We start from the raw sequence: 27,546 nt of genomic DNA on the forward strand, positions 1-27,546 counted from the left end.
TGACTATAATAAGTTTAGTTAATGTCCATCACCATACAGAGTTACAGACTTTTTTCTTGTGTTGAGAACTTTTAAGATCTACTCTCTTGTAACTTTCAAATATACAACATGCTGTTATTAACTATAGTCCCCATGCTGTGCATTATATCCTATGACTTACTTATTTGATAACTGTAGGTTTATACCTATGAGTTTGGGGTTCTTTGCTTTTTTTAAGATTCCATATGTAGGTGAATCATATTTGTCTTTCTTTGTTTGACTTATTTCACTTAACATCATACCCTCAGGGTCTATCTGTGTTGTTCCAAATGGCAAGATTTCCTTCTTTTTTATGGTTGAATAACATTTCAGTGTGTATTTTCTCTATCCACTCGTCTGTCGATGGACACTTAGCATGCTTCCATGTCTTGGCTGTTGTAAATAATGCTTAGGTGAACATGAGGATGCAGGTATCTTTTCGTATTAGAGTCTTTGTTCAGATATCTGGTAATCTTTGGCTCTCCATTCCTTTTTAAGAATGAGACATTAACTGAAAAGCAGCCCCTTTGGAGTTGGATAAATAGCTGATTGTAGGGCTGAGAGAGGAAATACGAGCAAGTATCATTTTGTTATTTCTCATTTAATTCCATTACAGTCAGAGAATATACTGTAGTATTATTTCAGTTCTTTAAAATGTGTTGACATCTGTTTTATGTCCTAGAATATGGTTTGGTGATGTTCAGTGCACACTTGAAAAGAATTTGTGTTCTGCTGTTGTTAGGTGGAATGTTCTATAACTGTCACACAGGTCAAGTTGGCTGATAATGTTTTGCAGGTGTACTGATTTTCTATTTTTTTGCTGATTGATAAATGAGGAGTGTTGATGTTTTCTACCATAATTATGGATTTGTCTATTTCTCCATCTAGTTATGTCAATATTTGTCTTCATGTATTTTAAAACTCTGCAGATGAGTAAATTTGACCCAGATTCACCAGTTGTTCCCATTTTGCCACATTTGCTTCATCATGCTTTGTCATATATACCTAATATTTTTTTCTGAAACATGACCTTTTAATCATAAGTACGTGAGTGTGTTTATTTATTAAGAGTGAGGAATTCACTTATATAATCATAAACAAAATCAGAAAATTTAACATTGATACAATACTATTATGTAATCTCAATAAAATTTTTCCATTATAGAGATGATTTCTTTTTGGCCGAGGATTCAGTGCAGGATCATGTATTGCATTTAATTTTCATGTCTTTTTGATCTCCTTTAATCTGGAACAATTCCTTAGCCTTTCTTTGTCTTTGATGGTATGGATATTTTTAAAGACTAGAAGGCATTTCTTTTGTAGAATGTTCCCTAATTTTGTCTGATGTTTACTCATTACTTGTTCAGAATTATGCAGTTGTTCTGTTTTGTTTTGTTTTTTTGGTAAAAGTACTACATCAGTGGTTTATTCTTTTTAAAACATCACATCATGAGGGGTCGGATACAAGTTTGGCACGTTATTGGTAACTGCAGGAGAGGCAGGCTCTGTCACCAGCAACAAGGACAGGTGGGGACTTCATGACTTCCATTTCTTCAGCATTTATTAATTTAGCATTCAGTCGATATTTACTGAGTGCCTTTTGGCCTAGATCCTGTACTAGGATACAGTAGTGAAAGGATGTAATCTCTGTTTTCGTGGAACTTAAAGTTTAGTGTGGGATGGAGACATTAAACCAATAATGACACTGATAATTAATTCCAGTGGTGCCAGGTGACTAAAGAAAAGTGTAGTACCAGAGGAGGGTATGTGTCACAGGAGAGCTAAACCCAGGCTTGTGGCTGGACAGTTGGGCACGAGGAAGATGGCAGAGGCTTTCGTGTGGCAGTTCTGGTGACCGCAGACATTCCATAGTGGGGTGCCCTCTGCTCTAGAGATAGATTTAACTTTTGTGAATGCTAGTTGTCTGATTTGACAAGAGCAGCCTTAATCCAGGACAGACAGCTTAATGGCAGGATGATCTGGGAGCTTAAATTCCAGCAATTTAAGGTGTTTGGTGGTAACTTTTTCTTCTCTTTTTTTCTGTCTCTCAGTTTTACTTTGAACTCAGAAGGGTATAACAGAAGACCAGGTGGCCGTCGTCATAGCAAAGGCCCCTCAGAGAGTTCCTTCACCTGGAAGCCTCAGGAACAGGTTGTAACAGAGATGATTTCTGAAGAGGGTGGCAAGGGTCTGAGGCGTCCCCACTGTACCGTGGAGGAGGTAAGCCCTTTTAGCCTCTGATCTCTTCTAAAAAATAGTTTATGAATTTTTAGGGGAATAAATAATATGTGTACTGGGGTACAGAATGCAAAAGGGATGGAAAGGTGCACTGTGACTATAAATTTCCTAGTCTCCCTTCCAGTACCTGACCCCATGACCCTGCCTGATGGTTAGCAAGTAACCGCTGATACTTGTACATGCGGAGATACTGTGTACAGACATAATTTAGCGAGTCTTCAGATGTTCTTTTTCACTGTAGGACAGAAAAAGGAATCATGCTAGGAAGAGAGGAGATTCTGTTTCTTTTGGGTGTTTGAATTCTTCTGCTAACTTGTTTCTTTTATAATGCATAATTGTGACTACATAAGAGAAGTAATCAGTGAACGTGTCTGCTTTTTCCTTTTTCAGGGCACTTAGCGTGATGTCTTCATCCACAGTCTTCTTTTTACTTCCCTCTTGAGATCTTTGCTTATTCTAGGAGAATTTAGAATTATTCCTGTACTTGGCATTTCCCAGGACCATCACCTATTGCAGTTCGCTAGATGGTTTTCTGAGCCATTTAGTTTTGTTAGTCAAAGGATTATTTATTTGAGGTCCAGGTGCTGTGCTAGTTGTCAGCAGTTCAAAAGTTGAATAAAATGTGGTCCCTGTCCCCTAGGAGGTTGTACCTAAATAGCTGTAATCAACAGAGGCAAGCAGAGAGAGGAACGGACTGAAGTAGGCTTCAGTACCTCTTAGATGAGAAATCAGAGAGGGGTTAGGCAAAAATATAGGGTATACACAGGATATATTCTAGAAATATTAGAAGGTAATATTAGCAAGTGTGTATTCATTTGATTAAGGGTAATATAAAGTTAGAAGAGCCTGAGTCTCAGATTTCAGTCTTGGATAAATACGTGTCACTGACCAAGATACCCTGTGTGTTCAGGGGGAAAATGATGACTTCAGTTTTGGACATTGTTTAAGGTGCCTGTGAAATACCAAGAAGACCTGTCCCCTAGACTCTTGGATTTAGGTGATGGGAGTTATGAGAAGGTGGCAGGGTTAGAGACACATTTATGAATCTTCTGTATATTGGCGTTTGATAAGTCAAGGGAGCTTGAGAGAGTACTCAGGGAGAGAATGTAGCGTGACAGAAGAGATAGTGTGCAGACCATTGGCATTTGAGGGCAGGCAGAAGAAATAATTGGCAGTGGAGACTGAGAAGATAAGAAGAAATCAGGAGCGTTTTGTCTAGGAAGGCAAAGGGAGGTCAGCAGAGTGAGGTATTGGAGAGAGAGGTCAAGTAACATAAGGGCTGAGGAAGTGTCTGCTGGATCTGGTCATGGAAGTCATTGGTGACTTTGATGAGACCAGATCCATTTTGGAAACTGTATGTTCTGAATATGCAGGTGGATTATTTCTATTGAGTTTTTTGTGGTTGACAGAACCTGCTCTCAGAAACCCAGGTGCCATCAGAGTCTAGCAGATAACGTAAATGAGTGGAGCAGGCCGGAGTGCGTGGTGGCCTACATTTAAGGAGCAGAGCCCTCACAGCTCCAGATTATTGACTCAGTTTTTTTTTTTTTTTTTTTGAGATTTTGTTTATTTATTTGACAGAGAGAGAGCCAGCCAGATAGGGAACACAAGCAGGGGGAGTGGGAGAGGAAGAAGCAGGCTCCCAGCGGAGGAGCCTGATGTGGGGCTCGATCCCAGAACGCCGGGATCACGCCCTGAGCTGAAGGCAGTTGCCCAACGACTGCGCTACCCAGGCGCCCCTGTTGATTCAGTTTTTTGAAAGAGGCCAAATTCTTAGATTTTTCTTTTCAAATGTATAAAGTTGGTAATTCAAAGAAATTTAAAAAGTGTGGCAAATAAAACACATCCGTGGGCTTCATTGGCCCTCTTAGTCTCTGTTTATGACTTAATGATAGCTTGAATGTGTTAACACTCAAGTGACATCCTTTCTTTTATTTAGGGTGTTCAAAAAGAGGAAAGAGAGAAATACCGAAGGTTATTGGAGCGACTTAAAGAAGGTAGTCATGGAAACTCCGTTCCTCCTGTAACTCCAACTTACCACAGGTAAAAATGAGCTAACAAAATAAATGCTTTGCCACATACACATCTTTTTCCTTATTTTTGGAGGGGGGATTGGCAAGAAAGGCTTTGGTGAAAAAAGGTTTGCATTGAGAGAATTAGCCTTCTAATTTGCCTGAACATTGTATCTAGTAATGAGATACATAGAGTGCAGTGGTTTTACAAAATAGGTTTATCCATCAGCTTTAGAATCTTTTGTTCACGTGAACTCTGATATCGGAAAGTAGAATTACAGGTTGAAATCAGGTTCTTAGGGAGTAGAGAGTTTTTTCAACCTCTCCGGCACACCGATTTCTCTTAGTCTCTTGTCTTTTTCTGTCTCTTTCCCCCTCCTCCTTTCCTGCTCAGTTCTCCCTCCCTCCCACCCTAGCCTCTCTCTCTGATACACACACAGTCCCTGTGGCGTGTCAATGAATGCATTTTTGCATGACTGGAAGTCCTCCACTTTAGAGACAAGATTAAAGTCACCCCAGGTTATAGAAAGTTTTTGTTATAAGACTTCTTGTTAAATACTCTAATGCTTTGGGCAAATAGATGACAGTGGCAGAAGGAGCTGATGTCTGGCTTTATATTCACATGTAAAAAAGGGACAAAAAATATGTGAGTACAGAATTGAGGCATGCAGGATAATTCTAACAAGTGGTGTGAGAATACACAGCAGGCGTGGGAGCGGGGGGATCCTGGAAATTATGTAATGGCAAGGTGAAGGCGAAACAGTCATAAGGCTGTCTAGCTTGTTGAATGTACAAATAGCGAAAGATTATTTGTCTAAGAATTTTTACTTTTGTTATGAGCTTTTTTTTTTTTTTAATTCGTTTACTCAGGCAGATACTCATATTTTCTCTGTTTTGACTAGCCACTGTTGGAAGCAGCGTTATGCTTCATGAGCTTTTGCTCTTTGTCATGTCGGCAAAATCCTCAAACTATTTTGGTGTTTACATTCCTGCTTTTATTGTCTTGTTTTAGGATCCGTTGCATTACGCCATTTAAAAATTTTCATCTTTTAACTGGAGTTTTTTCACACTGAGCTTTTTTGGTTGAGGGGGTACTGGGGATTGAGAACGTCCAATTTTACCAACACTGAAACTGGAGGTGAGGTAACTTGGCTAGAATATTAGCATCAGGATTACCCTCCTTGAATCCCAGTCCCAGATGGTGCTATGTTGCATCCTCTCATAATTTGGTGTCACAGGGTAATCATTTACCCCTGTTTCAAGAAGCTTGTCAGATGGAGATAATGAATATTTATGGTAGACTTTCCTCTTGTGTCTGACCTTCTTCACTTTTTGTGTTCCTAAGCTCTCAAAGAAGTCAGATGGACACATTAAAGACCAAAGGCTGGGGGGAAGAGCAAAGTCACGGAGTCAAAACAACTCAGTTTGTTCCAAAACAATGTGAGTTCCCAGATTTAGCTCTATCTCCGTATATTGACCTTAGTTCATGTGCACATGAAATTGAGAAATGACATCCTAGTGAAAGATGGTATACAGAAGTTTAAAACATTGTCAGACCCCAGGGCTTTGACTTGGGCTTATCCAATACAAGCAGTTCAGTAAAAAGGCTATTTTAAGATGAAGTAATTCATAAGATACTTCTTGATTATTATTCTTAGCTTCTACTTAGCGAATATTTTATGAGCCTAAAATTAGTTTCTTAGTATTTATTTTATTAATTTCTTTGTATTTCTCCACTAGCTGTTCCCTAAGTGGCACTAAATGATAAGTGAATGTCTTGATACTTTGGAAACTGCGTAAGTTGAAATTTCTAGGTCCATGATTGATTAATAAAGGAAACATTCAATCTTTTCTTTATCATCTTCACAGACAGAGTTGTTGAAACAAGGGGACCTTTATGCTCAGTGAGAAGTGAGAAGAGGTACATGGTTCAGTTCATTCTAAGTGTTCTTTTGATATATTATTTTCTTTATAAACTATATTGATGAATAACTATATCTAAAGAGTTATGAACTCTCCTTAGCTCTGGTAGCTGGTCAGCATATGTGGGCACACGGGTAGCTGTTGTGTCGGATGCCCACCCTAGCTCGGAGGGTGCCCTTCTCTCCTGGGAGCTGCAGGTGCCGCTTAGATGGGAGTGTGGTTGTGGTGGGCATCTTCAGGAATTAGCACTTCTAGTATAAGAACAGTGAAGGCAGCTCTGCGTGCCTTTAGGATTTTGGATGATAGTTCCTTTATAGCAGAGTTTGAGATAAGCTATGGCCCATTGTCCAAATCTGGTCCACCTGCCTGTTTTTTGAAGTAAAGTTTTATTGGAACACATTCATGCTAATTCATTTACACACTGTCTGGCTGTTTTTAAACTATGGTGGAAGTTGAGAAGATGTGACAAAAACTGTAAGACTTGGGGCACCTGGCTGACTCAGTCTGTAGAGCATGTGACTCTTGATCTTGGGTTCCTCAGAGTCATGAGTTTGAGACCCATGTTAGACATAGAGATTACTTAAAAAGAAAAAAAACAAAAACAAAAACAAAGCCCATAATAGTTGAAGAGCCCAAAATGCTTACTATCTGATCCTTTTTCAGAAAAACTTTGCTGACCCTTGATTTAGAGGACTATATAAACTCAAGGTGGTTTTTGTTGGCAAATTATTAAGTCTTATTTCTAAAACTAGTCTCACATGTACAAGTTAAAATTATCCAGTCTGTACTCTTCCAATATTTTTCCTCAGGTGTTGTTCAAAGGGGAAAATTTCTGATACAGAGAGGACAGTTGGAATCAGACTTGAAAATGAAGGTGTAAGTGGAAACGCTAGTTAAATTTTATGTCGTTTTATTGTTTCACCTGACCTATGTTAAAATTTTGGTGCTCTTAAAAAGTGAGAAAGATGAAAAATATTACTTTGATTTCTAATTTCATTGTTTTCTTTGAAAAAGCTGCAGGCATTGAAGATACACAGCTTTTGGCTTCCTTCTTTATTCCTGGATTTTTACCTCTGTATGGTAGCCACCTTTTTTGTAAGAGAGACCAACTTGCCTCCATCCCAACCCTTACCTGTAGTGCCTGGCTTCTTTTGGAGAATTTTAAAAAACCATATGGTCTCTAGGAAAGATATGCTCACGACCTTCTTTTTAGAGTCAGGATCTCAGATTTATTTGAAAATATTAGCAGTCTTATGCTTAATTGGATTTTACATTTTTTGCTGTAAGTACTGGAATAAAAAGTGTTCTGGTGATCTCCATAGCAATACCAACATTTTAAATAATAGCAACAGAATGTTTTGCTAAATACTCTGTATTCAAAAGAAATACACTTCTAAATTAAAGGCAAACTGGAAGTTTTAGATTATTTCACTTTTTAGATACATAGAAATACCAAAGGTTAGGGTGCTGCTTTATGTGAAGTATCAGTTCGATTTAAGTTTTTCTTCTCCCATTAGACCTCTTGTAAGGATGAGCGTAGGTCTCAGAACATCCCCGTTCCCAGTCATTTGGAGCGAAGCCTTTTGTATTGAGTTACTGTGTATCGCCTGTGGAACACCAGCTGAAAAAGGGGGGGAACTATGCCTGAGAGAGGACAGAGAGGGAGCATATTTGGAACCCAGCTGAAGACTACCTGGTACATCTCTCTGTGCCGAACCCGAAGGCTGTGCTGCCTGGGGCCGTGGGGAGGGGCCAGCCGCTGCTGGTTTCGGAGGACCGGTATCCCTGGCAGTGAGCTAGAGTGAAAAGTACTGACTCGGCATGTTGAGACTAGTATAGTTCTCGTCTAAGGGTCTCTTTCTAACTCGGTTTCTTAATTTTAAAAGTTGGCCTACTAGATGACTTAAATTCACTATTAAAGGTTACATAGGGTCACAATAAGGAAGGATATTGTCAGAGTTTCTGGAATGCTGGCAGAGTTCTATTTGCTGACCCAAATGGTGCTTACATAGGTGTTAATTTTACAAAAACCAAGTGGTACGTAAATGTTTGTTTATTTTTCTGTAGTAAATAATTCCTTTAAAAAAAATGAAATGGAGCAAGTTTACTTATTATAAGGATAGTAATGCTTTTCTGAGTGATGGGATTATGGGTCATAGGTTTTGCTTTTTTTAAACACTTCAAAATGTCTTATAACCATCTTATTTTTCATTGGCCTAAGAGAACTGAAAATACTTTTCTTGCTGCCTACAGGGAAAGTGATGAGTGTTCTGTTTCATGGTTTGTAATTGAGGTGTCCTGTGAGCCTTAGGTCTGGAGCATTTTTTTGTTCCTCTTGCAGGGACAGGCAGATATACAAAATCTCCTTTACTTGCGTGGGAGATTTGCTAATTCTCTCAGGATAATGGCACTGTTTTATGTTTCATGTGTTATGTATGTTTATATGTGTAAATATCAAACATGTCAATAGAATATAGAAACTTTTTTGATCAGAGGAGGGGACACCAGCTGGAACCTGACCTATCCGAAGAGGTGTCAGCCCGACTCCGCCTGGGCAGTGGGAGCAATGGCTTACTCAGGAGGAAAATGTCAATACTTGAGACAAAGGAAAAACATTGCTCAGGCAAAGAGAGGGATAAAAGGATGGATGATCTTCTTGAACTTACAGAGGTATTATTTCTTGTGTTGATCAGAATAAGAGGCATGTTTTTAAATAACTTCAGTTATCAAGACTTGAACACATGTTTTATTTTGAGGAGTTTCTCCAGGCTAGGGATGAGTGTATAAGAGAAATCAGGTCCAAGGGCTGTCCAGTCACTGGCTACATTGATCATGAGTGATCTGTGAAGGTGGCCTAAGGGATCAGATTAATGTTCAGCAAATGTGAGTAGACATATTTGTCACATATCTTGGAATATAATGGGTTCTTTGCAGATTTTTCTTTAAATATTTTGGGTTACATAGTATGGGTTTGGCATTAGGAGTGAGTTCATTACATTTTTTAAGTGATTATTTTTTACTAAAATGTCCCTTTCATTGATTATTGTTTGAAAATAGTAAAAACTTATTTGAAAAACCAAGGAAATGAAGGTAGTTAAAAATTCTCAGTTTAAAGGTGAGCGCACATCTTGGCTCTTTTTCCAATGTTGTATTAGTAGGTGGTAGTCAGTCCTATGAAGTGAGTACCTGTTGAGCACTTACTGTGTATTGGACATGCAAGTGGAGAGATCCATAAAACGGCACAATTGTGTGCAGTGGAGGAAGCAGGATTTAAAATATTTGAATGAAACTAATTTCTGTTGGGTTTATAAATTCATCTCAGTAGCTTAAATATGCATTTATCTGTATAATTCTTCAGAATAATGAAGCCATCTATTCAATGAGGACTCATTTGGTAGACCACTGCCTTGTTTTCTAGTTTCTCCCTGTTTGCTTATTCCCTTCATGTCCAAACTGTGTAGTATCATCTCTTAGGGCTCCTAATTCTGTTACTTTGATGATTTTTTTAAAAAAAGATTTTATTTATTTATTTGACAGAGAGAGAGACAGCCAGCGAGAGAGGGAACACAAGCAGGGGGAGTGGGAGAGGAAGAAGCAGGCTCCCAGCATAGGAGCCTGATGTGGGGCTCGATCCCAGAACGCCAGGATCACGCCCTGAGCCGAAGGCAGACGCTTAACGACTGAGCCACCCAGGCGCCCCCCACTTTGATGATTTTAAATAAAAGTTTATAAAGTAAATAAGGAAAGTGTGAAAATACTTTGAGTGTTGTGAAAGGGGCAAAGGCTAGAAAGTTAGACACCCCTGGGTTCCATGCTAGGCTCTTCCTTTTAATAACTGTTTCCCTTTGAGCACATAACCTAAGTTCTCTGAGCTTCACTTCTGCTATAAAATGGGATAATACTTTCCCCACAAGCAAGGATTAATGATGTGCTTCAAGGATCTGGTACCATGTTTGGCTCATAGCGCTCAATAAATGGTAGTGGGATAATTGAAACTATACTTTAAATGTACATATTGTTACCAAATTATTTTTTCTAGAAGCTGGTAATTGAACTAACATTTTTATAACCATTAGTAAAACTGCTTTGTATTATAGAGATGAAAAGCTTGTTTTAGCCTCAGACTCTTGAAATGTGATTGTGGTTCTATTTAAAATACAACCTCTGGACTTTCTAATTCAGGACATGGAAAGGGAAATCAGTAACGCCCTAGGTCATGGCCCACAGGATGAGGTCCTAAGTAGTGCTTTCAAGTTGCGAATCACTCGAGGTGATATCCAGACCTTGAAGAACTATCACTGGCTCAATGATGAAGTAAGTTGTTCTTTGTTCCCCCATTCTGTCATTATGCTTAACCACCTACCGTCTATAACCAAAGTGATTTCTACCTAATTATAAGGGGTTGGGAAAGCAGCTTGCAGTTTCATTTAAGACAGAAACATCTCAAACCTTAAAATGGTGGTCAGTTCTGATTCTTCGCCGCCTTTAATTAGTCATGTTTCTCTCTTCTGCGTCGGTGCTTTGTTTCACCCACCACTTCATTTACTAGTAGTCCTCAGTAACTTTTTTTGTTTTTTATTCTTTTTTTTTTTTAAGATTTTATTTATTTATTCGACAGAGATAGAGACAGCCAGCGAGAAAGGGAACACAAGCAGGGGGAGTGGGAGAGGAAGAAGCAGGCTCATAGCGGAGGAGCCTGATGCGGGGCTCGATCCCATAATGCCGGGATCACGCCCTGAGCCGAAGGCAGGCGCTTAACCGCTGTGCCACCCAGGCGCCCCTGTTTTTTATTCTTTTTACAAATTTATTTATTTGTTTTTAAGTAAGCTCTGTGCCCAACGTGGGGTTTGAACTCACGACCCTGAGATCAAAGGTCACATGCTCTACTGACTCAGCCAGCCAGGCGCCTCTTCAGTGACATTTTTATAAACTTTGGGTGTAGCTGATGAATAGAACGAAGCAGCAAGTGATACTTATTTTAGAGGAATTCTTATAAGAGCCATTTTATTTTTTCAATAATAAAGGGATTGATCACTATACATACATGTATATATATAAAATGTGTCTTTTTCTTTATTTAAGTGATAACTGTAAAAATGTGCCAAATTGTCATCTTGTATCCTTACATATTTAGCTAAAACTAGCTCTTAATTCTTACACATGTTCTAGCTGGCCCTTTCCCTACTCCCCAAAGTCTCTGCATTTTCCCCCTTTGCCTTTCTTCCCATTCCCCCCTAGACTAATGACATATAAACACATTCTTATAAAACTAGTATTTTTGTTTTACGTTATAAATGTTATATATTTATTATAGAACATTTGGAAAGGCAGGAAAAGTAAAAGAAAAATATCATTCCAAAGTGCCACCACTCAAAAATAAACAAAACGTTAATGTTTGGGTATATTTTCTTCCAGTTATTATTTTTTATATATAGTAAAATTTATAAATTGTAAAACTCAACTCTAGTTAGTATTTCTGCATATTTTTTTCATGTGATGCAGTTTTACATACACCTTTTCATTATTGCAGACTTTTCTCCTTAAGTTCCTTGGCTCTTTAACTCACAGGCTTCAAAAGTACAGTTTCACTCCTTAATTCCTCCCATTTTGTGTTCATTATCTTTTATTTTCCTTATCTTGCCATAAACAGCCCTTTCATCCCCATCTCTAGTACCTTCTTTTCCTGGAGCTTCTTACTTTCTAATTCATCCTAATTTAGTTATGTGGAAACTTGCCATGTTCTGACATTTACTCCCTTGGTATTACAGGTCATTAATTTTTACATGAATCTTCTGGTGGAAAGAAACAAAAAGCAAGGCTATCCAGCACTTCATGCATTCAGTACTTTTTTCTATCCCAAATTAAAGTCTGGCGGTTACCAAGCAGTGAAAAGATGGACCAAAGGGGTCAATCTCTTTGAACAGGAGCTTATTCTGGTGCCTATTCATCGGAAGGTACATTGGAGCCTGGTGGTGAGTTGAGAGGGTTAATTGTTGGAGTCTGTATAATGTTGGAGGCTGTTTTCTTGAATAGTGACTGCCCTTTCTGTCCAGTTAAAAATCCAGTCAGTAGTCCATATAAAGGCGTACTCTGTAGAGTCCCTTCTTGGTTCTTGAGGTGAACAACTTAGAAAGCTAGATGGCAATTAATTGAATTTAAATTTTTAAAAAGTGTGAAAAAAATGAAGGATGAAATTATAATTACACACACACAAAGAAAGCTAGATGGCATACAGGAAAACAGGAAAGAGTTTTAGTACACATGTGAGTTCTTTATTTGATTTCTTTAGTTTTGTTTACAAGATGGTACAGATTTATTATAGAAAAGTAAAGGTATAAAGAAAAAAACAAGAACAAAAAATCCCATCACTTTGAGAGGACCACTAATGTTTTGGTGAGTAAGTTTCTGGGCTTTTCTCTGGGACTAGAAGTATATAATTTTATAGAAATGAAGCTCGTATCATCTGTGTTATTTTATAAAAAATATATTTTATATTTTATAAAAATATAAAAATATAAAAAATATTTTATAAAAAAATTTTATGTTGGTACTTGTATTGACTTGTTAAAGGATGCTTTTCCTTTTAGAAATAAAATTCTCCTGTTGTGGTTAAGACGTTTCTGGATGTTGTATTTTTCCATTATAGGTGATAGACCTAAGAAAAAGGTGTCTTAAATATCTGGATTCCATGGGACAAAAGGGCCACAGGATCTGTGAGATTCTCCTGTAAGTAAAGGCTGAAAAACTTGACTGTTGTGTCATTATGCCCTTGTTAGGTGATCTATCTTCTGTTTAATCCAAGGAGGTCTGGTGGATGGTGATGTAATGTTTAGTGAAGGCTATTCTCTCAGTTGATCAAGAATTGACTTGAATTCCTGTTCTTGTCAAAAAACCCCCCTAAAATCATACTTCTCTCACACCTCACTCTTTACTCTTTCTTTCTCCCTCTCCCTCCTGTGGGTATCTGAGACCCACTTCCTTTCCTGATGCTCCCAGTTCAGCTTTTCTTGACTTTTTTTGCATTATTACACTACCCCCCCCAGAGAAAAATTTAAATTTCTCCATGACAAGAGAAAATAGTGCTAAGGAATAAGACTTTTTGTTTGTTGGGTTTAGATGGCTACAAACCTTTGAAATATCTAAGATTCTTGCCTTCCAAGAAACGGTTTCCACCCCCTACCCCCCAGGGGCGAGGTTGCTCCCAGGGAGAGTGCCTGCCCCAGCACCACTGATGCCGGTTGCCCTTACATGAAGGTGAGGGTGAGAATGGAGGTGGCTGGCTTAAATTTGATAACCCTCGGAAGATCTGGATGAACTTAAATCACTCTTAATACTTGAGTATGTTATCTCCTAGGAACAAGGAAGTTCCCTTATGCAATCTCAGTGTTATTATCACACTTAAGAAAATTAGCCTTCAGGGGCGCCTGGGTGGCTACGTCAGTTGAACTTCTGACTCTTGGTTTTGGCTCAGGTCATCATCTCAGGGTTGTGGGATTTAGCACTTAGCCATGTTGGGCTCTGCGCTTAGCGGGGAGTCTGCTTGAGATTCTCTCTCTCATTCTCCCTGTCTCTCTCAAATTGATTAATTTAAAAGAAGGAAAATTAGCAGTGAGTCATATGTAATTTTTGGCTCATATTCTGATTTCCTCAGGTATGTTTTATAGTTTTTTCCCTCATCCAGGAAGCCAGAGTTCACACGTGGATTTAATGTCTCTTTAGTCTGATTTAGAATAGTTTTCCTCTTTTTGTTTTTCATGGCAAAGGGTTTTTTGGGGGGGCGGCATCTAGGCCAGTTGTCTTGTTTTATATCTGTTTTAATTTTTAATTGAAGTATAGTTGACACACAATGTTACATTAGTTTCAGGTGTGTAATTTAGTAATTTGACAACTCTTTAGTTAGACTGTGCTCACAGGTGTAGCTACTTTCTGTTTTAGATTTTTTTTAACTTCCAGTACAGTTAACATACAGTGTTACATTAGTTTCAGGTGTGCGATGTAGGCAGTCTAGTGATTCAGCCATTATAGAGCATTGTATATTAATCAGTGCACATCACGGTAAGTGTGCTCTTAATCCCCTTTACCTGTTTCACCATCGCCCCACATTTTATATCTATTTTTAAGTGAGAAAAAGCAAGTGGTAAAATGAAGTACTTTTTAAAATAAAGTGTATGGTTTTAAATTGTGTGGGAGGAGTGGGGAAGTAGAATACACAGCAAAGTATTAACAGTAATTACTGCTGGAGTGGCTAGTATGAGGTTTTTTGCATTTTATATTTTATAGGTTTTAATTTTCTAAAGCACATACAGTTTTCGTAAGCAGGAAAAAAAATTAAAAACCAAAAGCAATCCTCATTTTAAAAAAGCTAGCGGAGATGGATTTGCGAATAGCCTGTCTGTTCAACCTCCGTTGTAATGTCCTTTGTGATCGTAATGCTAAGTCCCCACAGGGATTCAGCATATGTTCCTTCTTTGTTGTTTTTTTAGTCAGTATTTACAGGATGAAAGTAAGACCAAAAGAAATACTGATCTGAATCTTTTAGAGTGGACCCACTACAGCATGAAGCCACATGTAAGTGACAATCATCTCTATTTGAGTTGCTCTGTTGCATTTCCTGAAGGTGGCGGTTCACGGAGGCTTGGCTTCCTCCCTCCCCTCACTCACTCGTACCCTTAGGCATGCATTCTCGTGAAGCAGACATCTTAAGGATTATCTGCTTCTAAATCTTGAGAACTTCATTTAACTAAGATGTCTGTTTCTTAGCCTTTATTTCTTGTTTAAATATAAATGTTGGGACGCTGGGGTGGCTCAGTTGGTTAAGCATCTGACCTTTATTTTTAAAGATCTTTATTGAGGTATAGTCGATGTAAGAAAAATGCACAGTCGAAGTGTACGATTGGACAAGTTTTCACATAGGTATATACGTGTGAAACCATCATCACACTCAAGATAATGAAGATGCCCATCATTCCAAGCGCCTCTTTATGCCCCTTGGGAACCCTTCCCTCCAGCTCCTCCCTGGTCCCGCCCTATGCCCATGCTGCACAACTCATCTGCGTCCTGCCAACTTAATATGCTATTGCTGTCCGCTATTTTAGATTGTCTTTTGGAAAGGCCTATGAATCACACATCATTATCACTTTATATAAACAATGGTTGCTAACATTTACCTGCATCTTTATCGGTTTATTGGGTCTGCATTCCTTCTTGCATCTCAGACTTTTCTTGGGGGATCATTTTTTGGGAAAACACATCCTTTAAAAATTCTTCGAGCCAATGTCTGTTGGTAGTAAATGTTCTTAGTTTGTGAAAATCTGAAAATGTGTCTACTTCACCTTCATACAGGAAAGATGTTTTTCTAGGTACACAGTTCTAGGTTGTGAGTGTGTGTTCACTAAGAACTCTGAAGATGAGTCCACTGTGTTCTGGTTTCCTTGTTGCTACCAGGACATCTGATGTAGAGCTACCATTCCTTTGCACACAATTTGTCCTTTCTTTCTGGATTTTTTTTAAGCATCCGACTCTTGATTTCTGCTCAGGTCATGATCTCAGGGTTGTGAGATCCACCCTGCGTTGGGCTCCACAGTCAGCAGGGAGTCTGCTTGAAGATTCCCTCTCCCTCTCCTTCTGCCCTCCTCCTGTGCATGCATGCTCTCTCTCTCTCAAGTAAATATATCTTAAAAAAAAAATTGTGGGACGCCTGGGTAGCTCAGTCAGTTAAGCCTCTGTCTTCAGCTCAGGTCATGATACCAGGGTTCCTGGGATCGAGCCCCACATTGGGTTCCACACTCAGTAGGGAGCCTGCTTCTCCCTCTCCCTCTGCTACTTCCCTTGCTTGTGTGTGCTTGTGCTCTCTGTCTTTCAAATAAATAAAATCTTTAAAAAACAAATTATAAATATTTACTGTATGCTATCATGTCTCTCAAAAAAGCTAATAAACTCAAGCCAGCTATTTTTCTTGGTTGGTGCTAATGAAAGTTTAAAGTTCTTGTTATTTACGGGGAATTTGCTTATTGAGGTCTTAAAGGTCCCATGCCACAGTTCCTCAAGAGTCAGATATGTTCTTTGTGAATATACTTTGTATTATACTTGCCAGATTTGAATCTCTTTCAGGGTTTGAGAATGCATAACATTTTTGAGTCCTAATGGCTTCTTTTTAGAGTAAGCTGCATGAATTCAGTTTTAGCCCTTACCTGTGTATAATGGCTCCCCTATCTTTACTCAAAGGATTTTCCTTTCTAACTTGAATCATTAGAAGGTTAAGCTTTGAAATTTCCTGAGGAGAGCACAGATGTAAGGAGTCTGTTAGGTTGAATACCATGTTCTGGTATGGGGGACGTAATAAAGAAAACAATTTCTCTTCCTTTGTACGTTGGAGTCTGTAGTTCTGTCCGCTCTGTGAGAGATGCTGGGCTCAGGAGAAGGGCACTAGTGACCCTATGTGTGGGTGTTGTGCATATTCAAACAGTCTTTTCTTTTTTTACAGTAATCATCTGTATTTCTTTGAATAAAAATTGAGCTTTTGTCATCTAGAATGTTTTCCAGCAGACTCTCTGTTATTCTTAGTATCTCATGCTCCTTAGCGCTGGCAGCCAAAATGAGTGTGGGCCTGGCCGAGGTGAGGGCGGCAGAGGCCTGGGGAATGCGCGAACGTAGCTCACCTGGAGTGCTTCACGACTTCCGACTTCCGCATTGCTTGCCGGGAGTTCTGCTTTTGCCTCAGGACAGAATTGAGCCGTCAAAGCAAGATCCTGATTAACAAGCCTATCAAGAGGCTTTTTTTCTTTTCCCTGCTTGTAGCTGTGGGGGTGGAAAGTTGTGGTCCTATTGTCCTGTCCAGAGAAGAGGATACGCCCTGCAGTACTGAAGTGGGTTAGTTGTAAGCCTGTTTCTGATTGAGCCACATTTAGCCCTTTTCAGAGTTAATAAAGTGCTTCTGAAACCATTCTGACTAGAATTCCTGTTCCTAGTTCCAAACTTGCAGTTTGGTTTCTTAGCATGAGAGCCAAGAGATGGAATTCTCACTTTGCTTTTCTTTTTCTTTCTGAAAAATATTTTCCGTGGGGGTCACGAGCTCCATGTCGTGGTGGGGGTTTTTATACCACATGAAGACTGTGTTTGTGTAGTACTGTTACCATTTACCTTTATGATATTGTTTATCCAGTGTAGTATTTATAAGAAGTCAAAGGAGTTTGTATTTGATGACATTTTATCCCTTTCTCCCCGCCTCTTTTTTTTTTTTTTTTGTAATTTTAGGAGATTCCTCAACAGTTGAATGGGAGTGATTGTGGAATGTTTACTTGTAAATATGCAGACTATATCTCTAGGGACAAACCTATCACATTTACTCAGGTGAGTGAAGCCCCCTCTTCACCCACTTACTTGTTAGTGAACAAGATAAACTCTGAGCGTGTTCCTAGTGCCTGGTGCACAGTAAGGTCTTAAGAATGACAGCTGTGCCTCTTTTGTCACTGTTGTAACCGTTGGCCGGGGCCCCACCCCTGCTGGGATCAGGGTTTGTCACTGCACCTGCTGTTAGGTTTCTCCTTCTCTTTGGTGACCAGTGAGGCAATTAGCGTATCTCCGAACTCTCGCGTTCACTAGCTCCTGACTATTACTGATATTTCTGGCCAAAGGAGGAGGCAAGTGAGGGTGTGTGTGACAGCCCGGGGAGACCAGCCGCGGGTCTGAGCTAGAACTACGAATACTGCCTTTCCCTTCTGTGCTGGTTATTTGGGGCTCCCTGTGACTGTATCTGATGGGAATTCGAGTATGTTGGGAACTCTTGAGAATTTATGTTTGTAATAGTGGGTTCTCAGCCTTTTTATAACTGAGGACAACCCCCTTTAAAATATATTTTTCTTAAACAGACTTCATTTGGATAGATGTTGTCTACCAAACTACTTATTGAATAGGACCAATAACCCTATTCCAAGCTGGAGAGCACTATGAAGTAACTAGGGTTCCCATGCTGAATTAATACAATTCTAGTCTAAAATAAAGGCACTTATTATTGGTTAGTTCTAGTAGTTTTACTAAGAATAAATGTGCAATTTTTTTACTCCATGTTTTGAGCTATTTAAAATAACTTACACATCCATGTGTTAAGACTGTTTAGGCCCCTCCAGGTAGGAAGTCACTAGTTGATAGTAAAGTGGTATATCCATCTCATTATAATGAGACACCGGGAGTACCTCAAGGGTGTGAACTTCTGACTAGTTGAGCTACAGGTAATTTTGGATTTGTCTTGTGTGTTGCTGCTTTGAAAATTGGCTCATGTAGTGATTATCATAAAGCAGAATCATGTGTTGAGCAAAGCCATTTCATTCTTTGATGCTTCTAAATAACAAGGAGTTAGTTGCTCTCTGAACCTACTGACATGAGATTTGAAGGGCAGAAGTTGCTGTTTGAACAGAATTGGCAATGTACAACATTTGGTAAAACAAAGAAATTTTTGAATGTTTATTCCTTTATATAAATAGAGTTCATGTTTTTCTCAAAAAAGCAAAGTATGTTCATTTTAGAATGTTCTGACTGAAAGTATATGTAAATAGAAAAGTTCCGTATTATGCTACCACTTGGTGTTTCCATTTTGGTTCACGTCTTTGTGTTATGAAGTAGTTGTGGGATTCTGTTGTATGATTCTGCAACCTGTTTTGATTTTCCTTAACACGTAAAAATGCCTCTGATACATACAATATAATCATAACGTTATAACCTCCTTGGTTATGGCTTTGTAAGTTTGAACCATGACACAAAAGAGTCAAGGCTTATATAAAGGACGTGGGTTATTTACATGATGACACCTCAAGGTTGTCGACGCTGTGCGCGTCACTGTGTAGCATGTGACGTGTTGTTTGTGGACTGTCTGCAGCACCAGATGCCTCTCTTCCGGAAGAAGATGGTGTGGGAAATCCTTCATCAGCAGTTGCTGTGAGATGCCCCGCCCAGTCCCTCGAGCTGCTGGTGGTTCTGTCACGGAGGACGGATGTTTCCATATACCTCATGCATCGTGGGTTAAGAAGTCCCTGCATCACCTCTGTTGTCTCACAGGTACTGAGCTGTAGGACGTGCACGCCGGCCTCTCCTGCACCCCGGGCCTGACTCGGTGTGTGGAGTCTGCCTGCAACCCCATGTGTAAGCCTGTACCTGCTCAGAGCCTGGACTGTTCAACCCACACAAGAACAAATGCTCATTCATAACTTTTTTTTTAAAGATTTTTTTTCCCTATGAATGTGGGAAATGCAGGATTTATTCTACGATTTGTCTTTTGTGTGTTTGTTCACGTGTGTTCATTCGCTCACTCATTTGCAAACATCACGGGCAGTGGCTGTTTGCTGCTGCTCTTAGAGGTAACTCTGAATGACCTGTTCGAACTATTTATTTCTGAAAGGAATGTTAATCAAGCTCCACTCCCAGCTGAAGATCAGGAGGGCAGTCAGTGGGGGGAGGGAGGAGGTGTTTATTAACTTCTCTAAGGCTGGAGCAGAAGCTGCGACGGGAAGCTGGAGGTCTTCTTGTGTTCGAGGCTTGACAATGCCGGGAGAAGAGCTGTGGCGGAGGGCTCCGCTTGCCCTCCAGAGGAAGGCTGACACTACAGCACTGGTGGGGACGTGGAACCGTGGAACTGTGGCTCTCCAAGCGTCTTCAGAAGAGTGTCGTGGGCATCCTAAAGAGACCGCTCTTTCTGGATATGAGGTGACTTGGCTACTCTTTAAACTGGATTTTGAAGTAACTTAAACCCTAAATCTTCATTTTCGTCCCAGATCTGGTTGAGTATAAACCTCAGAATTGTAAGGGCTGGCCTGGGCTGTTGATTTCAAAAGATACTATTCAATGTAAAAGCTATTTTTCCTCAAAGTTTTTTTTTCTATATATAAAGCCGAAATTAAGTTTTGTACTCATTAGGATTTACACCCCCCCCATTCCATCCCCACTGAAATTTGGAAGAAAATTTAGTACTTGGCTCTGAGGCTGCCAGTTATACAATAATCTATTTTGCATATGAGAGTTTGTATTTAACTTTTTTGTTCATTAAAAACTTTACAGTGGTTACGCATTTTTAATTTCAGAAAGTTTAGAGTTGGTCAGAACATATTTTGCAAGATCTAGTGCCTAGTGTTGCTTTTCCGATGTAATAAAGGTTGTCTGGCAGAACCTGAAAAGTATATGCTGAAATGATTTCTAGCCCTTTCCTCACCTCAACCTCCCAAACTTGTCCTGGTGCACAAAAGCAAGGGGGTAAAACCAGGAAAATCGGGCAGGTGTTCGCCATGAATCCCGTGTCTGCCGTCTGGAGGGCATGGCTGCTGGTCTCGGAGGCATGGTATCGTGGCCGGGTTTCCCGGAGACGTGTCAGAGTCTTGGTGTAGGATCTGGGGCCGGACAGAAATTGTTGGCCTACTTGGTAGGCACACCAGAAGACGTGTGCTGGATGGTGATCAAAAGAGTGAGTTGGTTGTGCTGAGTGTCCCTCAAGCTAAGGCTGCACAGAGCGTTTTCTGGAGGCTGCTGGAGCCCTGTCAGTGAGTGCTGGGATCAAGCAGCTGCCGTAGCTAAAAGGCCAGAGATTTACTGGGTCAGCGTTGTACTAAAAACCTGGTTCTCCACTTGGCTCTTGTAGGTTTCACCTGAGAATTTAGTACCTTGGTTAAGATTTGTTCCATGTGGGGCGAATCCTGTGCGGAACGGTGGTCTGTATTCTGCCCCAGTGAGCGATGCTGGGCTTTCATTCGTTTGTGTCACACGAGTATTTGAGGGGCTGCTTCAAGCAGCTTTCGCTGAGCTGCCCACTACTGTGAACTCTTCAGGACAGCTCTTAATAATCTCCCAGGACATAAATCGATGAGAGCAGAGAGCTAGTTAAGCTAGAGAACGGCATTCTAGTTTACCCCGAGTTCCTGAATTTAATAGGAGTCACCATAGGTCGTGCTTCTCTGGGCACTGACGTGTCTCTCTGGGTGCAGAGAAACTTGTCGGTAATAGAATTTTTATATCTAGACAGCTTATGAGAAAAGCAGTCAGGTGAGAAAATCAACAGCTGATCTTACCAGTAGCCAATTATCAACTTTCAAGCCAGTGAGATAGATATATATATATATATAGATGTATCTATAATCTGTTTTAATTGCAGGAGTTCGGGGATCTGAATAAAAGGTAGAGTGGACCATTGTTCTTTTTTAGTAGGCAGACTCCTAAAAATTGATAAAGATGAAAAAAAAACCATACACACACACACACACACACACACACACACACACAATTAGTAAGCAAGTGTCTTTCTCATGTTTGACCTTATATCAGAGCTGGGATATGTGGTGGGAGGGATACAGACCTGGGGGCATTTGGAAGATGGTCTGGAGTGCCCCATATTCTACCTCAGTTGCCAGAGACTAACTTCTGATCTGTTCTTCCGCTGAAATCCTAAGCACAACTTGAGGAATGCCATGTTGAATGGTGGCTGTTTGCACTGTAAGGAGCTGCTTGGTGCTGGGACCACGGTGGGGCTGTGGGGGAATGTGTCCTTGGAGATCTCTCGAACCTCAGATAGAGATAAATCAACAAGGTAGAGAAATTGAAGTCTATGATAGCCTTAGTACTATAGTTAAGCTATGTAGTTTAAATTGGCTTTTGTGAACTAATGGGGAACCTGATTTCTAGTTTCTTTGAGGAAAAACTCCAAGCACCCAGTATTCAAACAAACTTGGTATTGTTTGTAAGTTAGAGATCTAGCTGGCTATATTGCTTTGATAACTTCTTTTCCTTTTAATTTACCTAATCTATACAACGAGTTTGGGTGTGTTGAAACAGGTGTTGATTTTATCTGTTTATCAGTAAATAGGTATTGATTTTATCAAATCAGTAGGTGGTGATTTTATCTTATTTACTAATAAATTCATGTCTTTAATTCAGTGGCTTTCAAATTTTTTATTGCATTTAAAAAAAATTTTTTTATTGTGACCAGCACACAGATGTATATATGTGATTTTATGTGAACACAAAAGTTTCACAAAAGTACTGCTTACCCTTGCTAAACTCTAATAGTTTTATTTCAGATTTTTAAAAAGTGTAGGTTGTGACCACCAAGCGGATTTCTCAACCCACTAATGGATAGAAATCCAGTTTAAAAAGCTCGGCTCCAAATTGTCTGACAGCAGGATGCAAATTATGTTTAAAACTGTTATGCTGGGGCGCCTGGGTGGCTCAGTCGTTAAGCGGCTGCCTTCGCCTCAGGGCGTGATCCCGGAGTCCAGGGATCGAGCCCCACGTCAGGCTCCTCCGCTGGGAGCCTGCTTCTTCCTCTCCCACTCCCCCTGCTTGTGTTCCCTCTCTCGCTGGCTGGCTCTCTCTGTCAAATAAATAAATAAAATCTTAAAAAAAAAAAAATAAATAAAACTGTAATGCTGGAGACCCCAAAAATATGATAAACGTGGGACTGTTCTGAGATGACTCAATCTAAATCTAGGAAAGTGGGCCAGAAGCTTTCAGACCCTCAGTAGAAATGTGCAACTAGTCCGTGTTCTTCCCCTGTGTGTTGGCGTTCCTGAGGCCCGTTACTGCTGTGTAGGGGGTAGAAGCGCCGTCCCGTGAACGTGCGTCTTCTGGGCTTTTCCTCCTGGGATGCGTAGCAAACATTAGAACAGATTAATGTCTGAACCTCACTTTTCTGAAAACCTGGACATAGAACTCTTCTTTGTGTGTCACCTGTGGAACTGTTCTATGAAACACACTTTGGAAAGTGCCAGGAGAAGTAACATAAAGTTCTCAGAAGAATGTACGTCAGATGCACACTGGGGACGCGCCGCGCCCGCCAGCCCCCAGCACCATTCTATCTCCTTAAGGGCGTATGGTGATCAAGTCTGTAGTCATGCTTCTATTTTTCTTTAATTGTATCCATAATTGGCATTCGTAGTAGAAAAGTTGAAATGCTGATAAAGAATAAGAATTCTGCAAACTCACCATCCAGAGTTAGTAACTGAACATTAACATTTTGATATATATCCTGGCCTTTGGCATATGGCCCTTCTTATCTGTATAAATGTGTGAATTGTACGCGTTCACACACGTATGTGTTTTTTGTTATTGACAAATATGGAATCATATTTGTCAATAACAAAAAATGGCTATATAACCCCCTTTCTACTTAGTTTATCTCGAACATATCTTCATGTCAATAAATATTGACATCATTTAGTTGTTGCCTAGTGTTCTAGAATATGGCTATAACATAATTATATTCAGTATTGTTGCACATACCATCTTGTACCATGTTTGGTCATTCTCTTAGAAATTCTCAAAATTTTCGAGTTATAGTTAAGAATATTAAAAACAAATTAGGGGGGGAAAACCCACCTATTGGTATTTTGACTTCTTCTGGCACAGGATAATCTGTATCTCCACTGATATAAGTATTTTTTAAATTAAATTTTTATTTCTTAACATATTTGTCAGAGAGAGAGAGAGAGCATGCACAGAAGCAGAGGGAGAAGCAGGTTCTCTGCTGAGCAAGGAGTCTGGTGTGGGACTCGATCCCAGGACCTTGGGATCATGACCCAAGCCTAAGGCAGATGCTTAACTGACTGAGCCACCCAGGGGCCCCTTAGTATTTTTTTTTTAAATTTTATTTAAAGATCTTATTTATTTGAGCAAGAGAGAGAGCATGCAAGAAAGCAAGAAATCATGAGTGGGGGGAGGGGCAGAGGGAGAGGGAGGAGCAGATTCTGCCCAGGGAGCCGCGAACCTTATGTGGGGCTCGATCGCAGGACTGTAGGATCATGACCTGAGCTGAAGGCAGATGCTTAACTGACTCAGCCACCCAGGTGCCCTGCCACTGATTTTTTTTTTTTTTTAATCTTATTTGAGAGAGAGATTGCAAGAGAGCACGAGACCGGCAGAGGGGGGAGGGGCAGAGGGAGAGGAAGAAGCGGACTCCTCGCCGAATAGGGAGTCCAACTTGGGCTCCATCCCAGGACCCTGAGATCATGACCTGAACCGAAGACAGACACTTAACTCACTGAGCCACCCAGGCGTCCTCCACTGACTTAAGTTTTAAAATATTTTTCATATGTAGGTCTTCTGGATAAGATCATTCTGAGACATTTACTGTCTCATTTTAGTGGACAATTTTATCTTTTTTAAAACTACTTCACAAAAAACTTGTTATTATGGGAATCCTAAGACCTACAAGTCATCACCCCCTTACTAAAATGTGGCTAATCTGGATGCACTTTTTTTCATAGGGGAGGGGAGTCTGGAGTGTTTTAAACAACATCTTCACATGTCATTCTACCTAAGTATTTAAGAATGTCTCCCTAATAATAATTAAAAAAAAAAAACAACCCTATATCATTTTCACATCTAACAGGATAAGGATTTGCTAAAATCATCTAATACTCAGTTCACATTCAAATTTTCCTGATCATTTAACTAATGTTTTATTATATGAATAGTGGCCCCCAAAATGATAGGTCCACATCCTCATCCTTGGAACCCGTGAATATTACCTTCTGTGACAAAAGATGATGATGTTAAAGGTCTTGAGTAAAGGAATTTATCTTGGATTATCTGGGGGGGCTCAAATGTGATCACAGGCCTTATAAGAGAGACTGAGTTTTGAGACAGAAGGGGAGGAGGTGTTAAAATGGGCCTAGATAGTGTTTATATTTTATACTCATTTTTGTGGGGGAAAATCTGTTTATACATCTCATAATCTGGAAAAAGATACCAAGTGTTAATAATGGTGGTTTGGACAGGCTATTACTTTCTACTTTATAAACTTGTTGGTAGAGTTAAAAAAAAAAAAAAAAAGAGGAGGCAGTTAGGGGCGCCTGGGTGGCTCAGTTGGTTAAGTGTCTGCCGTCGGCTCAGGTCAGGATCTTCAAGTCCCAGGACTGGGTCCCTCGCACGGAGCCTGCTTCTCCCTCTGACCCTCCCCCCTCTCACGGTCTCTCTCACATTCTCTCTCAAATAAATAAATAAAATATTAGAAGAAAAAAAAAAAAGCAGTAAGTCTATGGAAACAGAGTCTGAGGTGATGCTGCCACGAGCCCCAGAGGCCTGGAGCCACGAAAGCTGGAAGAGCCTGCGGGGGAACAAGGCTCCGCTGCCCGCTGGCTTTTGGACTGCTGGCTCTAGAACTGCGCGAGAGTGAGTTTCTGTTCGAGTCCGTCAGATTTGTGGTGGGCAGTTACCGTGGTCTCTGAGGTCTAACACGGGTGCAAGTAAGAAATCGTACTCGACGCGTGCATTGCCTTTGATGACTACGTAGCTCTCGAGACTCGTGTGCAACAGCAGGCGCCCTCCCTGTACTATTATTTATTAGAGAAACCGCGTTTTCCTCTGGAACGTCCCACTTTCCAGGTTTGGCTTATGGCTTCTTGGTAGTGCTTAGCTGTGTCCGCCAGCCCTTGTATCTCACGTGAACGAGCGGCTGGCCTGCATTCAGGCAGAAGTAGGTAAGGACACGTCGTTGGTGTCCCTGCTGTATTGCATCTGGTTGTCCCGCTTAGTGGCGCTGAGTGATCAGTGGTTCAGGCTGTAAGGTTTCCTATCTTTCTCTTCTTGGTTTTTAATTTGATGACCCATCATTTCATTAAGAGATACAAAACGGTGCTTTTCTAATTCTGTCATTGCTTCTGTGTTCACCGAATTCTTGAATTCTGTAAAAGAAACTTCCTATTTGGTTACCCTGAAATGCACTTCACAGAGGAAAGATATATGATGCTTTGACTCATTACTGCTCGGTTTGATGTTCAGATTGCCCTGTGTTAGGCCTCAGTGTCCTTTTGACAGAATCTTCCAAGTCTGATTGTGACGGCTTTCCTGCTTTACCGGTATGATAAAGGCTCGTCTGACACATCTCCTGCTCCAGACCTGAAACTGGAAGACCTCTTTTAGTGAGAAGTCGGGGAGATCGGATTTTGGGCTCTGTTAATGCGGATCACTACTGGGTTATTGGTGCTTCTAGGCCTTTACAGTAGACAGACTAGAAAATACTTTTTCTTCAACGGGAAGAAATGTTTTACTGATTTCCAATTCCAGTGTAAGAGTCTAAGGATCTTCTTGATTTTTACATTATAATCTTGAAAGCCTTGGTTGCTCACAACATCAGCGTAATCACTTGCTTTACCCCATAGTAGACTTAACAAGAATTTCAGAATATCAATACCAGTCTGAAACTAACAGGGTCACTAAGTACAGTTCAAGATTTCTTTGCAGTTCTTTTTTAGACCATATCCCACTGGAGGTTCACAGTGAAAATACGCTCTTAAAATCACTTAATTTTTTTCCCCAGTAATTATGCCATCAACTCAATACACAGTTGGATTCATTTGTTCTTGGTGTTTAGGGATTTGCTTTTTGCTTTGTTTTTTAATTATGTAAAACAGAAACATGAGTCCAAGAGCAAAACGATGCCACAAGATACATTCAGTTTCCTTGCTTCACCCTGTCTAGGTAACTTAGTAGCTTTTAATCTTCCCTTTTTTGAAAATATAGATAGATGTATCAGTATTCATATTTCTTTCCTTTTTTACATTAGTAAAGATACCATGTTAAAAATACTTGTGCCTGATTGGTTAAAAAACTCCGTTTATTCTAGGGACGCCTAGGTGGCCCAGTCAATCAAACGTTTGACTTCAGCTCAGGTCATGATGTTGGGGTCCTGGGATTGAGCCCCACGTTGGGCTCCCTGCTCAGTGGGGAGTCTGCTGGTCCCCCTCTCTGCCCGTCCCCCTGCTTGTGTGCGCTCTCTCTCCTAAATAAATAAAAACCTCAGTCTATTCTAGATAAGTAAGTTACTCCTCATTCTTCAGTTCTTTTTACAGCCTCCTAATCACCACTGTCTCAGGCGCCATGCTTCTTTACCAGCCCCTCGCGATGGATGTTTAGGCTGTCAGTCTTTTTCTGTCACAAAGAACGCTTCAGTGCTTGTGCCTTTTGCATGTCACTTCATTTTTGCTAACATATCTTTGGCAGAGATTCCTAGAAGTGGAATTGCAGGGTCAAATATGTAGCATACGTCATTTGCCAAATTTCCCTCCTCGGAGGTAGCATCATCGTGTGTCACCTCACAGTCTTACCTGCAAAGCCTGAAATATTTACTGTCTGTTTACAGAAAAGGGCGTCAGCCCCCTCATTGCAGTCCTTAAGCCAGCACAGAGCCTGGGTGGGTGGGGAGCGTAGGCCGTTTCAATGGGCCAGGGTCGGAGTGGCCTGGATCTCGCGCTCAGTGCCGGGTCCACATGGTTCTGCAAGGGAAGGGAGAGCAGCAGACGGGGTCGGGTGCTAGGAAGAGGAGACCAAGGAATTCTGTTCTGCAGCTAGCACTCCAGCACAGGCATCAGTTCTGTCCCGATTA

At 40.4% G+C, this 27,546-nt stretch overlaps 1 protein-coding gene across 8 annotated transcripts in view; it reads left to right on the plus strand.

Annotated features, from left to right (window-relative positions):
* Positions 1 to 27,546, plus strand: part of SENP2 (SUMO specific peptidase 2) — a 43,064-nt gene that overhangs the window by 10,944 nt on the left and 4,574 nt on the right. For 4 of the 8 annotated variants that reach the window (XR_007188735.2, XR_006409372.3, XR_007188736.2 and 1 more), the window contains exons 6-17: positions 2,070 to 2,238; positions 4,196 to 4,299; positions 5,614 to 5,708; positions 6,138 to 6,189; positions 7,001 to 7,067; positions 8,685 to 8,861; positions 10,374 to 10,505; positions 11,960 to 12,163; positions 12,838 to 12,917; positions 14,675 to 14,759; positions 17,445 to 17,540; positions 19,063 to 19,886. Coding sequence is in view for 4 of the 8 variants with exons in the window: in XM_026497200.4 (XP_026352985.1) it covers positions 2,070 to 2,238; positions 4,196 to 4,299; positions 5,614 to 5,708; positions 6,138 to 6,189; positions 7,001 to 7,067; positions 8,685 to 8,861; positions 10,374 to 10,505; positions 11,960 to 12,163; positions 12,838 to 12,917; positions 14,675 to 14,759; positions 17,445 to 17,540; positions 19,063 to 19,125 (1,324 nt within the window). In the remaining 4 variants the exon portion in view is untranslated. Of the gene's footprint in view, positions 1 to 2,069; positions 2,239 to 4,195; positions 4,300 to 5,613; positions 5,709 to 6,137; positions 6,190 to 7,000; positions 7,068 to 8,684; positions 8,862 to 10,373; positions 10,506 to 11,959; positions 12,164 to 12,837; positions 12,918 to 14,674; positions 14,760 to 17,444; positions 17,541 to 19,062; positions 20,354 to 27,546 lie in introns of those variants that run through there. The other 4 variants (XM_026497200.4, XM_026497208.4, XM_026497244.4 and 1 more) reach the window with 1 other exon arrangement.

Source organism: Ursus arctos, unplaced genomic scaffold (genome assembly GCF_023065955.2).
Source record: "Ursus arctos isolate Adak ecotype North America unplaced genomic scaffold, UrsArc2.0 scaffold_4, whole genome shotgun sequence".
Classification (NCBI taxonomy): Eukaryota; Metazoa; Chordata; class Mammalia; order Carnivora; family Ursidae; genus Ursus; species Ursus arctos.